The following is a 16,048-nucleotide window of genomic DNA, read 5'->3' on the forward strand; positions in this document are numbered from 1 at the left end:
AGAAGGGGAGGACTGTAGAAAGGGATATAAACACGAAATATAAACTTATTCACTCAACATGTTTGTATAGTACCCAGGTGGCAAATGATGTTGCCACTGATACTATCTGGGTAATTCTTTCTTTTTTTTCCCCCAATTATTTTATTTTTCATGAGATAGAAAAAGAGGCAGAGACAAAGGCAGAGGGAGAAGTAGGCTCCCTGTGGGGAGCCCAATGTGGGACTTGATCCCAAGACCCCAGGATCACGACCTGAGCCAAAGGCAGATGCTCAACCACTGAGTCACCTAGGTGCTCCTATCTGGGTAATTCATTGCTGATCCAGGTCCCCTTTAAACTCAGCAATTTGAAGAGGTGGCAAACATTTCATCCACATGCTGTTAGTTCCCGTATCACCTCCCATGTGGAGCACAGCTCTTTTGTTTGCTTTGTGCCACCTTGAACATTCATATAGCTTGCACTTTCACACATTATGGACTAACATGCCTGTTTTCCTATATTGACCTCATGCTCATGCTCTTATTTATCAGCTACTAAGATTTTTTATTTAGCCAGAAATTTACTTTTAACCAATGGCACCATTTTTATATAGTGTTCATACAGTTATTTGAATATACAGTGTTTTGTATTTATCAGGGAAACTGGACACAGTTTAAGATGGAAACTGAATAGGTGTAATAATAGTAAATCTTTAGCCCCCTTCAGAAACTCAATGAAGGGCTCAGCGGTTTAGCGCCACCTTCAGCCCAGGGCAGGATCCTGGAGACCCGGGATGGAGTCCCATGTCGGGCTCTCTGCATGGAGCCTGCTTCTCCCTCTGCCTGTGTCTCTGCCTCTCTCTCTCTCTCTATGTCTCTCATGAATAAATAAAATCTTTAAAAAAAAAAAAGCTCAATGAAGAATGTTCAATTGTGAAGAACAGGAAAATTAGAGAATCCATATGAAACACAAATATATGTACAGTAGTTGATATTATGAAAAGTAATGAAAATAAGGTTTCAAAATTATGGGCGAAATCAGCATGTAAAGTATTTTAATAATTTATACGAAGATTTTATGCCAATATCGATAGAAATTAGTTTCAAAAAAAGCCTAATGTCCACCTCAGTCTTGATGAAAATTAGGAAAATTGATCAGAACCATTAAAATAATCCGCTCAGGGACGCCTAGGTGGCTCAGCAGTTGAGCGTCTGCCTTCAGCTCAGGGAGTGATCCCAGGATCCGGGATTGAGTCACCTGCATAAGACTCCCTATGGGGAGCCTGCTTCTCCTCTGCCTGTGTCTCTGTCTCTCTCATGAATAAATAATATTTAAAAAAATAAAATAATCTGCTCAACCTCACCAAAATTTCTTTGTAATAGCCACAAGCAACCCCCTTTTTTTTTTTTTAAAAGATTTTACTTATTTATTCATGAGAGAGAGAGGCAGAGAGGCAGAGACACAGGGAGAGGGAGAAGCAGGGTCCCTGTGGGGAGCCCAATGCAGAACACAATCCCCCGGAACCTGGGGTCACACACTGAGCCACCCAGGCATCTTGCAACTTTTCCTTCTCAATGTTAAAGTCACTGTAGATAAATTAAGAAAATGTGAAATTGAGGCAAGATAATATTTGGAAAAGTAATTTTCCTTAGATGAAATCATGGAGATGCAATAAGCAAAACCTGGACTTCTGGAAAATTTACCAGCAAATGATCAAGGTATTTCAACCAACAATTGCAAGAACATAAGAATGCAAGGGAGAGATCTATAGATTGAAAGATACTTGGACATGTCAACCAATATGAAATCAATGGACTTTATTTGGATTCTGACTTTGAGAAAGTTAAGGAAAAAAATCTTTTGATTTTATGAGACAATCAGAACTTGGAACAATAACTGGGTATGTATGTATTTATTTATAAAAGATTTCATTTATTTATTCATGAGAGACAGAGAGAGGCAGAGACACAGGCATAGAGAGAAGCAGGCTTCCCTCAAGGAGCCCGATATGGGACTCAATCCCGGATCCCGGGATCATGCTTTGAGGTGAGGGCAGATGCTCAACCACTGAGCCACCCAGGCATCACAATAACTGGATATTTAATAGTAATAACATTTCATTAGTTTAGATATAATAATGATATTATTGTTATGTTTCAAGTAAAAAAAATTCTATTCTTTTATAGATACTGAAACATTTCCAGTGAAATGACTTCAAAATGATGGGGTATGGAAGAATGGAGAGAGGCAAAACAAGATTAGCCAGAAGGTGGAAATAAGTAAAACTGGGTCATAAATACATATGAGTTCATAATACTGTCCCTTCTACTTCTGCATATATTTGAATAATTTGATAATAAAAATAAAATCACTAATTTTATAATTACTGTAATGTTTAAAAATGTTTTTTAAAAATGAATACATTATGCAATATACAGAATAAAATAAAAAACCCTATACATATATACTATATTTAAGGAGGTTTTAAAATTTTTTTCTTAATTTTTTGAGTGCAGAATCAGGTAACATGTAAGCACATTTTCAGGAATATGTTATATATATGAAATGTAAACCTTCTTTAAAGATTTTAAATTAATGAATGGTAGACTATGGCAAAAACCAAAAACACCAGCAATTTTATTTCATTTCAGAACCCTTTGTGGCTAACAGAAGGTGCCACATTCAAACATAATGAACATGAATTTAGTCATGGTACGCTTTGTAACAGTTATCATTAAGTTAAATAAATATATACTAAACTCATATTGTAGTTTTAGGCTGATATCAGGACCATCAGACTCTGAACTTTTCACACTCAGTGACAAACAGCATGATACAATGGAAAAGTACATAGGTTCTGTCATTAGTTCTAGGTTCAAATCTTTGCTCTGCCATTTAACAGTCAGTCATCTATCATTAGGGATTAACTCACAGGGCTATTTGTGAGTATTACATGAATTTACATAATGTGCTTAGTATATCCAGGTATATACAATGCATGTGATACATATTAACCCAGTGCTTAGATAAAAAGAGAAAAATGTATTGTTAAATAAAAAGCACTTAAAATGTACATTTAACATGCCAAATTCAAAAGAGCACATGTTAACTTAAAAAGCCAAAACTGAATCCCATAACTTTTTGTATTTGTTTAATTTAGTATCAGAAAATTGAAGACAAAAAGATTCAAGCTGACTCCAGGAACTTATTTCACTTATTACAGGGTTACAATGGAAGCAAGTAGTTCTTCAGAATGAGGGCAATGGAAACCACTTGTCTTTCAAGTAAAAAAATGGACATACGCAAACAAAGACTTCCTGGGGTAAGGAGGAGAGGCAGTGAGGAGAAACAAGAAATAGATTGAACCGAGAACAATTTTCTTGTATTAATGTCTGGTGGAATTTATATTTTTAAACATCAAAGTACTAGTCATAAAAAGACAACCACTCATGCAAAGGATTTTTTAGTGTTCCTCAAAGAAGGGAGGGGAAATGGAAATGGGAATAGAGACAGAGAGACTCAATTATATAACTGTTTCATTTGCTAATTGCAATTTAATGCCATTATAGAATGATTTTTAAAAAGTGTTTTGGGATGCCTGGGTGGCTCAGCGGTTGAGCGCCTGCCTCTGGCCCAGGGCGTGATACTGGAGTCCTGGAATCGAGTCCTGCATCGGGCTCCTTGCATGGAGCCTGTTTCTCTCTCTGCCTATGTCTCTGCCTCTGTGTGTCTCATGAATAAATAAATAAAAATCTTTAAAAAAAATAAAAAGTGTTTCTTCTACAACTTAGTAAGTAGATGAGAACTTTGTTATTGAAAATAATCCACAGAGAAAGCTTAAAATACCGTATTTATTCAAGCTTATAAATTACCTCATTTATTTATGTACCCACCTTATATGTCTAGGATTCTACTATGTGAGAATGTTTTTTTTTTTCTATGTAGGAATGTTAATAAATCTGTCCACGACTATATAGTTAGTAAGTGGTAGAGCTTGATATTCAAACGCATTTCTCTGACTTTCATATTAGTACTCACAACCATCATGCTGTTACTTCTGAGTACATAAAAACTCTAAATATAGCCAAGATGAACTATATGAATGCTTATGATTATGCCATATTATTATATCATAATCCATAAGCATTCATATAAATACTTTCTACTTCTAAGTTTACTTCATGACTGAGTGTATAAAGAAAATAACTCAGCCACAAAACCCTAGGTTCTATAATAAAGCGTTATATTAAAGGAGATTTACTGGTAAACTACCTGTAAAATGATTTGAATTAAGAAAGTAACAAATAATGCTGTTAAACATACCCACCTGACGTCAAAGTTGAATTTCAAATATGAACTCGCTCTCTATTCTTTGCTTGATTTTGATACACAGTGTCTTGATTTAAGTATTCCATAAGTATATGAAATAAGAGATTAAAAACACCTCATTCATGACTATTAATACAATTTATAAAGGAAAAAAAGTCACAGGATAGGGAAGATGGGTGAAGGTAGTTAAAGGATACAAGTTTCCAGTTATGAGTAAGTTCTGAGGATATAATGTATAGCATAGTGACTACAGTTAACACTGTATTATATATTTGGAAGTTGCTAAAAGTAGATTTTAAAAGTTCTCACCACATACCCAAAATTGTAACTATGTGAGGCCATGGATGTGTCATCAAACCTTACTGTCGTAATCATTCTGCAATATACACATTTATCAAATCATTACACTATATACTATAAACTTGCACAGTTACATGTCTATTATATCTCAATAAAGCTAGAAATAAAAAAATAAAGGAAAGACAGCTATGCTGTGACTATCTTAAATGACTATAAATCTGTGAACCTGATTAGATTTTTCATCTTTATAATGGTAAATACATTAAATTAAAAATGTCATTTTTAATTTAAAGATTACAAAGCTGCAATATTAGTACGGTTCTCAATATTTCATTTTAAATAGCTGGAGATGTCTAATGTGATAACCTTATTTCAGGTTTTCACAATTTTTAAAGCTAATATTTATCAAGTGCTTATATCCAGGCCAACTGATATTCTATGTGCATTCATATATTAATTCACTTAACCTTTGTTTGCCACACCTCTATGAGGGTTGTACGATAATTTCTGTTTTATAGACGTGGAACTTATTAGCACGTACAGGTCAACTAACTTGCCCACAATTAGAGATCCAGGGAACAAACCTGGATAATACTGAATACTAAAATTTGAGCTTTATTATTAAATAGCCATTTCAAAAAGAGTAGAGAAAAATGCTTTATGACTTGATTTCCATTACCAAAATATCTATAATTTTGAAAGGTGTGTGTGTGTGTGTGTGTGGTGTGTAATGTAATGTAGTTCAAACAGAACTAAGTATTCTTTTAACACTTGGGAGTATTACAAAAAAAGAAAAAAAGAAAAAAGAAACTTTACATTTGGGATGGTGTTTGCTTTGTATGTCATTTTTATTCAGTGATGGGCTACTGCATAAAAAGTCCTAAGCTATACTTCTTTGGCAATCTTTATTATAAAGATTGTTTTCATTTCATTATTTTAAATGCATTTCAAACAGCATTTACTGTTCTTTTATTATAAAAGTAAAACAGTTCATGATAGAAAACCAGAGAAATAGAGTGGAGTAAAGAAGAAAAGCTACCCATAAAATAATCCCACCACTCAACAGACTCATTCTTCATAACTTAGAGTACTACATTTGAGTTTAGCTAACTTAGAAATAAGAAAGTGAACAGAATTTCTGAATTCAGATCTGTTCTCTTGCCTCTTCTAAATGACCAAACCAAGGGACACCTCTTACTGTCATTTCAGAAAGCATGCATGTGCTCTATAAGCAGCCCCCAATCATGTCACATTTTAGCCTCTTTATAATTAGGCCATAAATTGTTCATATGTTCTATTTTCTGTGGAGTTTTCACCTTTTTTTCTTGTTCATCAGCTCAGACAATACGCCTTCATATCAATAATTCCAGAAACAGTGAACGCTCAGAATCGAATTCACACAATATGTGTATTGTTATATACTCTTTTCTTGATAACATTCCTCATAAAGCTCTGTGACATTTTGTTCAAAAATATGCCAATTGCTCATTGCTGTCCCTCTGGAATTTTTCACCAAAATCCTTAGTCTTTATATCTTCCTTTTAGACTTGTATTTTGTGTCACCGAAGAGTAATGTATGTGAATAACTTTTTTCAGAAAAAGAACAGAAAGCACGTCCAAGGACGTTTTTCTTTAGCCTTGACACTTGAATGATATATGGTTGGGAATGGAATTCTAGGTTCAAAATAATACTTCACAGAATGTTGTAACTACAGCTCCACCTGTCTTCTAAAACATATGTAAGAATGAGAGATAAGATGCCAATCTCTGGTTTGTAAGCAACTTGTTTCTCTGTGATTCTGGGAGCTTATAAGATTAAAAAATATCTTTATCCTTGAAGTTGTGATGTATCTAGATGTTTTTTTTTTCTTCCTTTCTATTCTTTAACATTCCTCTTTGACCCACAAACATAAATCTCTATTTAAAGGATATTTTCTTCAATTAAGAAAACTATTTTCTTCTCAGCATTTGCTCTTTTTGTAGGATGAATATATTATCCTGTGTAGGTTTTTTGTTTTTTTTTCCTCATATATTAGTGTCTTTTAAAAAATGTTTTATATGTTGCTCTTCTCTTTGATCTCAAGGTTTTCAGCAATGTCCAGTCTGTTCTTTAGTCCTGTATAGAATATTTATTTTCAGTAACGATAAATATTTAGAATTCCAAGGACTTTCCAGGTCTACTTTTTACAGTGGCCTTTTGTTGTTATGGTTAGTAGATTGATTGCCCTCCAAGGATCTTCAACAGTACTGAGAAGAAGTCATCCTTCTGTTTTCTATATTATTTACATTTTCCAAGATCAATTGTTCTGTTTGTTCATCTTGGCCCTTCTTGTCTTTCATTCACTTGACTCTCCTTAAATCTCTGGAATTCTTTTTGTATTGATAAAGGGAAAAACTCATTTCTTTAGCAGTATTGTGGTGTATCTCTACAACAGGTCTTTCCTCTTCTGAGAGGTCTTTGCAGTGTTCTGTGGCTCTCTTTAATCTCAGTCTTTTGCAAGGCTATTTCCTGAATAAACTGATTGGAAGTTTCAGAGATTCTCTGAGGCTTCACTGGGAATACTTCACAACTGTTGCAGGAATCTTAGATATATTTTGGGCTGTTCCTTTGCTCTGTAATAGTTCACTAACCACAACTAATCTATTTAAGGACTAATTATATTACTTATTTATACTATATGGCCAAAGAAGTAACACTAAAAAAAATTATAGCTGTATTTTAGTAAACAAATCATTACAGTTTTCATATCCCTAAACTGATTGAGAAATGTAGCTTAGTTTATACTATATGGCCAAAGAAGTAAGACTAAAAAAAAAATTATACCTGTATTTTAGTAAACAAATCATTACAGTTTTCATATCCCTAAACTGATTGAGAAATGTAGCTTAGAGACAGGGAAATAAAACATCAGGTAATTTTATATAGTCTCTTCTAAATCTCCACTTCTAAGCCACAATTTTCCTAAGTAAAGTTTAGGTATTTTAAAGATTTTATTTTTAAGTAATCTCTACACCCAACATGGGACTTGAACTTACAACCCTGAGAACAAGAGTTGCATGCTCTACCGACTGAGCCAGCTGAGCACCCGAAAGTTTAGGTATTTTAATTCTGCTTTACATAAGAAGAGCAGTCATACATCTACTTGGAAATAAGTATGCTACCTGAGGACTTATTTTCACTGTATTTCTATAGTAATAGATGTAGGTAAGAGAATTATAGTCAAGAGTTTAGGGGTGAGCTGGGGAAGAAGAGAATACAACCAGTTGAAAATGCTAAGTCTAAGGCAAAATCTATATAGGAAGTAAAATCAAGTACGACATCACTCTGTATACTGCCTCACTTAATTATAATTAATTACACATTGTCTTTCTACTAAAAGGTCAGTAACACAGAAACTAATTCTATAAAGTATAAATTAATCAAGATTTTTCTCCTAAAAATATGACTAGTATCACTACAAAAATTTTGATGTCACTAAAGGAAACTGACAAAATCACCCAGTCTCAGCTAATTCCATTACATATATACATATGTACATATGTATATATGTATATTACATGGAGGTCCTTTTAACCATGACTAGAGAAAACATTTTTCTGTAGACAGGATGATATAGCTAAGGCTATATATTCAAATATTTATTATATATGTAATATATATATTTATTAATATTCAAATATTTATTATATATGCATTCAAATATATGCATATATAATAAATATTTTTCAAAGTCAAAGGTCTTTAAGGGTTCTGCCCAAATGTATCCTTTACAGTTTTAGTCTTAAATATTCAGCAATATCTCAACTACCATAATTATGTGACAGACTCACTTTAAGTTACTAGGCACTGGTGGAAATTCAGTTTGTAATGAAAATCATCAAGCTAACAGATTATTAACAAAAAACCTATTCGCTTGGTATTTATGATAATTTTACATATTTTGGGCAAACATGCTTGAAATTTCTTGACTACTATAGGTACGTGAACTTCAAAGAGATATTTAGCAGACTATTATTTTATGTAATATAAAACTTAAAGGCTTATAAAGTATTCATTTGCAGACATCCAAAAAACAACTCAGCTGCAACCACAACTCTCCACTTATTTTTCTGATATATGAACAAGTAAAATATATAAAACTGTGTAATTTTTATAGACACTGCTAAAAAGTGAGTATCTATAAAATAGTAATTTTGTTTCCTTTTTCTCCACTTAACAAACTTTGACATATATGTTTTTCTTTAAAAAACACTCCATGTAGAATAGAATTAAGAATTCTTAAGCTTTGGAACTACGTTGCTGGAATTAATCCACATAAGACATATGATAAAATCTGTTCTGATTTGAAAGTACTGATTTTCAAATAAGAGAAGTGTAGGGGTTTTATTTGTTTAGGATTCAGGAAGAAGCATCTGGTGATATTTAGAAGAAAGTTCGAAAAATTAAAATTCACAACTCTGTGTGTAAAGTGTACCAAATATGCCACAAAGCAGAGGAGAAAAAGCAGAGCATGCAAAAACACTATGCAAAACACTATGGAATCTCTTCTGGTTGGTCATTAAGTCAAAGAATATCTTGTTGACTATCATGCTGTACGCTCAACCCTCCATACATAATTGCTACCTCAGTGTCTTTTCATTTCTTCTAAGCACTGGTACTACAGGGATATGTGAAAAATAAAGGGTGCTGAACACCCAACACTATGCTTGTTGCCACTCAACAATTTCAGAAAAATATTTAATCAAAGAGGTTGCTAACAGTCCTAATTAAAGTTCTTGGGTTATAAGTGGATTATCACTTTCCACACTGGGCCTTCCACACTTCCTAACATATACACTAGAAGTGATTTTAAAATGCCATTTGGAAAGAACGAAAATAAAACATTCTTTACATCTTAAATAGAAGGATACTTAATTTCAGGTATACTAACATCAAACTCCGTTACCCTGCAAATTGCTCTATCAAGTCTAAATTCCTCATGATCAAGTATGTTGATATTTAACACTCTAAAAACATCTTATGTAATTTTTTCTGTAGTTATCTTCATACTTCTAAGGTTAAAAGGCTTGCTTTAGAATTTCCTAAGGTGGTGCTTCTTTCTACTTATGGTTAAACTCTTAACATCACGTAATCCATTTAATAAAAATTTCTGGTATATTTTAACTTAATGAATGTTTTTTTGATCTCTTGATTTATTGTTTTAATTCCATTTATGCATGTATCAACCAGTCATATTTTCATAGCTCCTGAAACATAAAGCTGTGGAAATGAGTTTCACAAATTATGACAATATATTTAGAATACTTAACAATTTACCATCTTAATATTAAGAAAATAAGGCTTCAAAATACTGGTCATTTTGTGTATTTTATGACACAGAAATGTACTCAGTAAACACCAGTGGGTAATAATATATCGCTGTCTTTTTAAGTTTCTTAATCTGTTTTACAGCAGATGCTAAAAAGTAGCTCATCTATTTGTTACGATGAACCATCTCCTTGCTTAAGCTGAAGTATGCAAGTGAGCAAAGTTTATAGCAGCTGCTTAATAAACAAGGCAAGATTTCTGGCGCCAAAGTAAAATAAGGAAAAGGTGATAACTTTTCTGACAATGACTGGCATTTTCAACTTTGTTCACTGGACACTTTAAGTAATAAAATCAATGTCTGCAGATTTGCAACAGAATCTCAACTTTGGCAATTAATGAATGTCAGAAAGTATGAGGGGGCACTGCGTGACACAGAGTTACCCACTTGTCCATCACCATAATTATGTTTCATGGGCATGATATGGCTCTCTGAATATATGACTGAGTCCTCAGCAGGGTAGCAAGAAGCAATTATCGGTAGCAAACACCATTATTAGACAGAATTTCTGTAAAGGAAGATAATGTGGAGTAAGACTGTGGGAAAAGGGCAGAAGTTGGGGGAGGGCAGAAAGACTAAAGAATTATGCAAATTTAAAAGTGCCACACACTTGTATACATAAGCTGTACTAACCAGGACATGTATTCCTCAAACAACATCATAAATGTTTGATATGCACGACACAGGACAGCTACTCAGTGTAGTCCCTGAACTAAAGGCCAATCTGCAAATTGTTTTTTACTAATCTGTGAAGAAGTGAGGAGCCTGCACCAAAAATGGAAATCAATTATGTCACTAGCACACTGTTTAGTTCAGCTGATATTTCCTCACAGCCTTTTTTCCTTTTTGATAAAGGAAGGAACGCACTGATTTACATTCTGGCACAAGCTCCTTATCTTGAGAACCAGTAATAGTTTGTGGAACAGCTACCCTGACCTGTGTAGCCCTGTCATAAAGCACAATACCTGAAGGAATAAACCATATTTAATATGTTACATATTTAACACTCTTTATTTCCTCCAAATTTATTAATTTCTAAAATTTAATGTCTTGGTTACAGTCTCTAACTTTGCAACACTTAAAGTGTATCTGTATACACTGTATAACTTGGTTATATTCTCTAACTTTGCAACACTTAAAGTGTATCTGTCACATGGATGTGTGATATACCAGATGGGTTAATGATGCTATCAGGTCTTATATATACAAACATCTACGGGCAGTTAAATTAATTTTTGATTAAATAGTAACACATTCTAAATTTAGATTGGATGAAGTTTGATAAAGTTAAGTCTAACAAGGACCTCATGTAAATTAAGCAATAAATTGGGTATTTTCATCAGTCTTTTTCAGCAACTCCAAAATCTTTGTATGATACTTACTGATGATTTTTGCATCATTCCTTGAGGAACTTTGATCAAGCAATAATTCAGGCACATTCATCATGTGGAAAATAAATATTCTGAAAAATCAATACATAGTTGATGAACACATGAAACAGTCAAAAAATAAAAAAGGTTCTAGAAGACGTGTTTCACTCTAATTAAACACTGAAGTTCAAGTAAGATACCTTTCTTTCTTCCATGGGAAAAATTTGTTGTTAACACCTCTTTCTAATGGAAAGTTTTATAATAAAAGCTGCTTTTTTTTTTTTTACAGCTACTGTTTTCTGAAGAGACCAGAATTAGAGTTTGTGGGCATAATAAATGGGAAAATTAACATGTCATATAAAATTTTTCTAATTTTCAAATCTTGTTTTCTTTCTTTATGAAAGCCAATGTAATTTCAGCTATTATGGTCTTGATATCACATAGCACAAAGACAGTCGAATGAGTTGTAGCTTAAAACGGATAGATGGATTTACAAATATTTTAAAAGAACTGACAGAGGTAGGTGGATGATTATGTTAGTATCTCCATTTTCTTAATCAGCTGCATCTCTAGTACTTAAATAATGCCTAACACATAATGAATGCTCAAAAACAGTTGTTAAATTACTGAACCAAAGAAAAAGGAGGAAGAAGAACTGAGGATGACTAACAAGTGATATATGTATAGCTGAATGATGTTATCACCAATTAAGATAGGAAAAACACGGAAAGTGTAAAATGAGAAAAGTTGTTTGATTCAAGGCTACTGACTTCTGTGGGAATTCTAGGTGGCAATACCCAAAGGTCAGCTAAATATACAGGTTTGAGGTTTAAGAGAAAGCTATGTAATAGAGAGATATTTGAAAGGCCTTACCACATTAATGGCAGTTAAAACTATGAGCATGGATGAAATTTATCTGTGAGATTATGTGTCAAGAGAAGAAGAGTCTAGAAAGTAAAATCTTTGGAAAAACCAACATAAAGGTATATGGGAATGGGGAAGAAATGAAGATGAAATTGTAGAAGGAATTTGAGAAGAAACAATCCAGGATACTAGATGAAAGCCAGGGGAGAATTACATTCCAAAAAGTAACAAATTTTTAGAAAGAACATGGTCAACACTGTCAAATTCTACAGAAAAACTGAAAAGAGAGCTAAGGGATCTGCAGTTAGATCATCACGTGCAATGTTAGCAAACAGATTCAACAGTGCACAGTCGCTAGGTATATATCCTTTCAGATTCTACTCCATGCTTATAAGATTTTAAACAAATATATGTATATATACAAATATATACAGAGGTTTAAAAACATTCATCTTACAAATAAGAGATATTAACATTATTTATCTTGATTTTTCTAACTCAAAAAGATCTTATGAAAATCTCTCCAAGAGCAGTAAGACATGCTTTTTTATGGTACAATAGTCCATTGTATAGCTATCTACCTCAATTAATGCAAGCAATCCCTTATATATCACTATACATTTTTTTATTTTGTCACTAAAATGTGTTTTAATAAACATGAAATATTCCCAAAGTGTGACTGCTAGATCAAGGAGCATACATATTTTAAAAAACATTTTTATCATGATAAATTTTGAACTTTTAAAAAAATTTATTCACAATAGATACAGAGGGAGAGGCAGAAACATAGGCAGAGGGAGAAGCAGGCTGCCTAAGGGGAGCCCAACACAGAACTCGATCCCAGGACCTCAGGATCACGACCGGAGCCAAAGGCAGACACTCAATCAATGAGGCACCCAGGTGCCTTGGTAAATTTTGAACTTACACAAAAGTAGACAATGTTATACTGAACCATGTCCATGTACCCATCACTCAGCTAAAAGAGCCAATAATGCTTGACCAATCCATACCTCTATACATCCTATCACTGCATCATTTTGTTTTTTAAAAAGATTAGTCATTCATTCGTTCGTTCGTTCATTCACGAGACACACAGAGAGATAGGCAGAAACACAGGCAGAGGGAGAAGCAGGTTCCATAGGGAGCCCGATGTGGGACTTGACCCCAGGATCACACCCTGAGCCAAAGGGAGAGACTCAACCACTGAGCCACCTAGGTGTCTCTCTCTGCATCATTTTGAAACACATCCCATTCATCGTATCATTTCACCTAGAAATATTTCAGGATAAAGCTCTAAAAGATAAGAGCTCTTGTAATTTGTTAGTTGTTGCCAGACTATTTTTCAAAAAGACTATGACAATTCACTTACCTCTCTTTTTATCCCTCCTCTTATTAGGTAACCACTTTTGTAAGTTGTTGGTTTATTTTCCCAGTATTTTTTTTTTAACCTAAGAAAATACACATACTGATGCCCCTTCTAAATGCTTAAATGTCTGCTATAATTTTTCTTTTACCTTGACATGCGAATAATACCTTGGTCAGGTACAGAATGCAGTTCTTGTCTCTCAAGATTCTATCTTTCACTGCTACAAGTTAGAAGTCCAATGTCAATTTGACAGTATTCCTTGTAGATAACTTCTTACATTCAGAATGAAGGAAACTGACTAGTATATGTCTGGGGTGTGTGTATGTGTTTTCATTAAACCATATGGAACTCACTGACCTTTATTTATTTATTCATGGGAGACATAGAGAGAGAGGCAGAGACACAGGCAGGGAGAGAAATAGGCTCTATGCAGGAAGCCCAACGTGGGACTCGATCCCGGGACTCCAGGATCATGTCCTGGGCTGAAAGCAGGCGCCAAACTGCTGAGCCACCTAGGCGTCCCCTCATTGACCTTTATAATTGATGGACTCAAGCTATCTTCAGCTCAGGAAAGTTTTCTTCTATTTATTTGTGGACTTTCATCCGTTTCTTTTCTTCCTTTTAAGTTCCCATAAATATTATTTACATGTTAGATCTGTTAGGTTTCCTAGATCTATTCCCTAAGCTTCTTTTCTTTCAGGATTCTTCTCCTTTGTTTTTTTTTTTTAATTTATTTATGATAGTCACAGAGAGAGAGAGAGAGAGGCAGAGCACAGGCAGAGAGAGGGAGAAGCAGGCTCCATACACCGGGAGCCCGACGTGGGACTCGATCCCGGGTCTCCGGGATCCGCCCTTGGGCCAAAGGCAGGCGCCAAACCGCTGCGCCACCCAGGGATCCCGATTCTTCTCCTTTGTATTTTTGGTGTGTTGTCAAGATTTATTTTACTTGATTTTCCAGTCTAATAATTTTGGTCCCACAATGATCACTCCTCACTGGTGTTCTGCTTGTATAATCATGGCTTTTATTAGCTGTACCTCATTTCCTTCAATGTTCATTTTTATTGTTCAAATTACGTTTCCTTTAGTTTTATTTAGCTGGATTAACATTCTGTTGGTTCAGAATGATCCTTCTCTTGAATTTCTAGGCAATCTTAAAGAGCTGCCTTTCTTTGTTAGCACACTAACCCAATGTTGGAATGGTTGAGAAAGCAGCTTTCCTCCTTTCCTCCGAGTTAGAAGAAGGTAAAGTGGCCTTCACCTCTGGGACTGCTAATGAGCAGCTGAAGTACCAGGAGGAAGGCTCTCTGGTGTTTGATTCTAGGTGTTCTCAAACTTTCCAATCTCAGTAATGGATGAACTCAGCCTACAGGTTCAGCTATTCCTTGGATTTGTGGAGGCTGAAGAAGAGCCCTGGCATAGTCCCTAAGGGCCAGTAACCACTCCACAAATTCAACAAATACTTAGTGAGCAGTGTCTATGTACTACTTAAGGAGTTATATCTGGATGAAGAAGAGGTGAAAACATATACTAAAAGGAATGTTGCCACCTTTAAAATTTGGCCTATAGTTTCAGTTTCATTCATTAACATTACCACTCTATAATCAGTCCTACTTTTAGATAGGTGATAGTTTAATAAAAGCACTGGTCATTTCCTAAGTGAAATAAAGGAAATATCACTATTGCTAGTTCTCAAAACTACTGAAAACATATCAGGCTTTTCCTAACACATTAGCTTAAGAATTTATTATTAAAAACCCAAATATATCCTGGATCTTCTTTGTGCCATTTATTGTGACTGAGTTTTGTACAAAATTCCCCCAGAAAAGTATACAAAACACCTGAATACACAATTTTTTAGTCTTTACTTCTTTTCAAGATTTTAATTTTTTCTCCACAGGTTATCCTTGTTCATTTTCATGCAATCTGTCTACTGAACTGAAGCTGTTTGGGTTTCCCACAGTTTAGGTTTTGCTGGATGCAGTTCAGCACATCCCTCTAATCTTGGTATTTCCTGCAAGCTGCAGCTGGATCCTGAGCACTGATAATTGGTATTCTTTTATCCGGGGGCATGGAATATTTTCTTCTTTTTTAAAATTTAATGTTAACTATTGATACTCAATGCTTAAATATATTAAAAATTGGGGGTTGCAAAACAATTACTCTTCTTTCCTCATTCTTTTGGCTGGATTAATCTTATAAGAAAATACTTCCTGCCTATAACAAGGTTATCTAATGATAAAGTTCATATAGATAAGGCAAAACAAATTTTTTCCCATTTCTGCCTAATTTTTAAGATAACAAATTAGTTCTCTGATTTTGATGAATTAATTAAAAAATGTATCACTATGGAATCATGGATTTAAATATAGATGATGGGTTTTAAATATCTGTAATTAATACCCTTACTGAAATTCAAACTATCCCATCTTTGGCCAGTGAGAACTCCTCCAAGTTGTCTCCTAAGTCTTTTTGACAA

At 34.1% G+C, this 16,048-nt stretch overlaps 1 protein-coding gene across 9 annotated transcripts in view; it reads right to left on the bottom strand.

Annotated features, from left to right (window-relative positions):
- The window catches only part of ANKRD12 (ankyrin repeat domain 12), a 125,302-nt gene that overhangs the window by 31,502 nt on the left and 77,752 nt on the right, over positions 1 to 16,048 (bottom strand). For 3 of the 9 annotated variants that reach the window (XM_072734892.1, XM_072734891.1, XM_072734890.1), the window contains one exon: positions 11,355 to 11,434. The exons of the other annotated variants lie outside the window; for them this stretch is intronic. In XM_072734892.1, the coding sequence (XP_072590993.1) occupies positions 11,355 to 11,418 (64 nt within the window). In that variant the 5' untranslated portion in view covers positions 11,419 to 11,434. The remainder of the gene's footprint in view (positions 1 to 11,354; positions 11,435 to 16,048) is intronic. 9 annotated transcript variants of the gene reach the window in all.

The sequence above is a fragment of the Vulpes vulpes genome, chromosome 13 (assembly GCF_048418805.1).
Source record: "Vulpes vulpes isolate BD-2025 chromosome 13, VulVul3, whole genome shotgun sequence".
Classification (NCBI taxonomy): Eukaryota; Metazoa; Chordata; class Mammalia; order Carnivora; family Canidae; genus Vulpes; species Vulpes vulpes.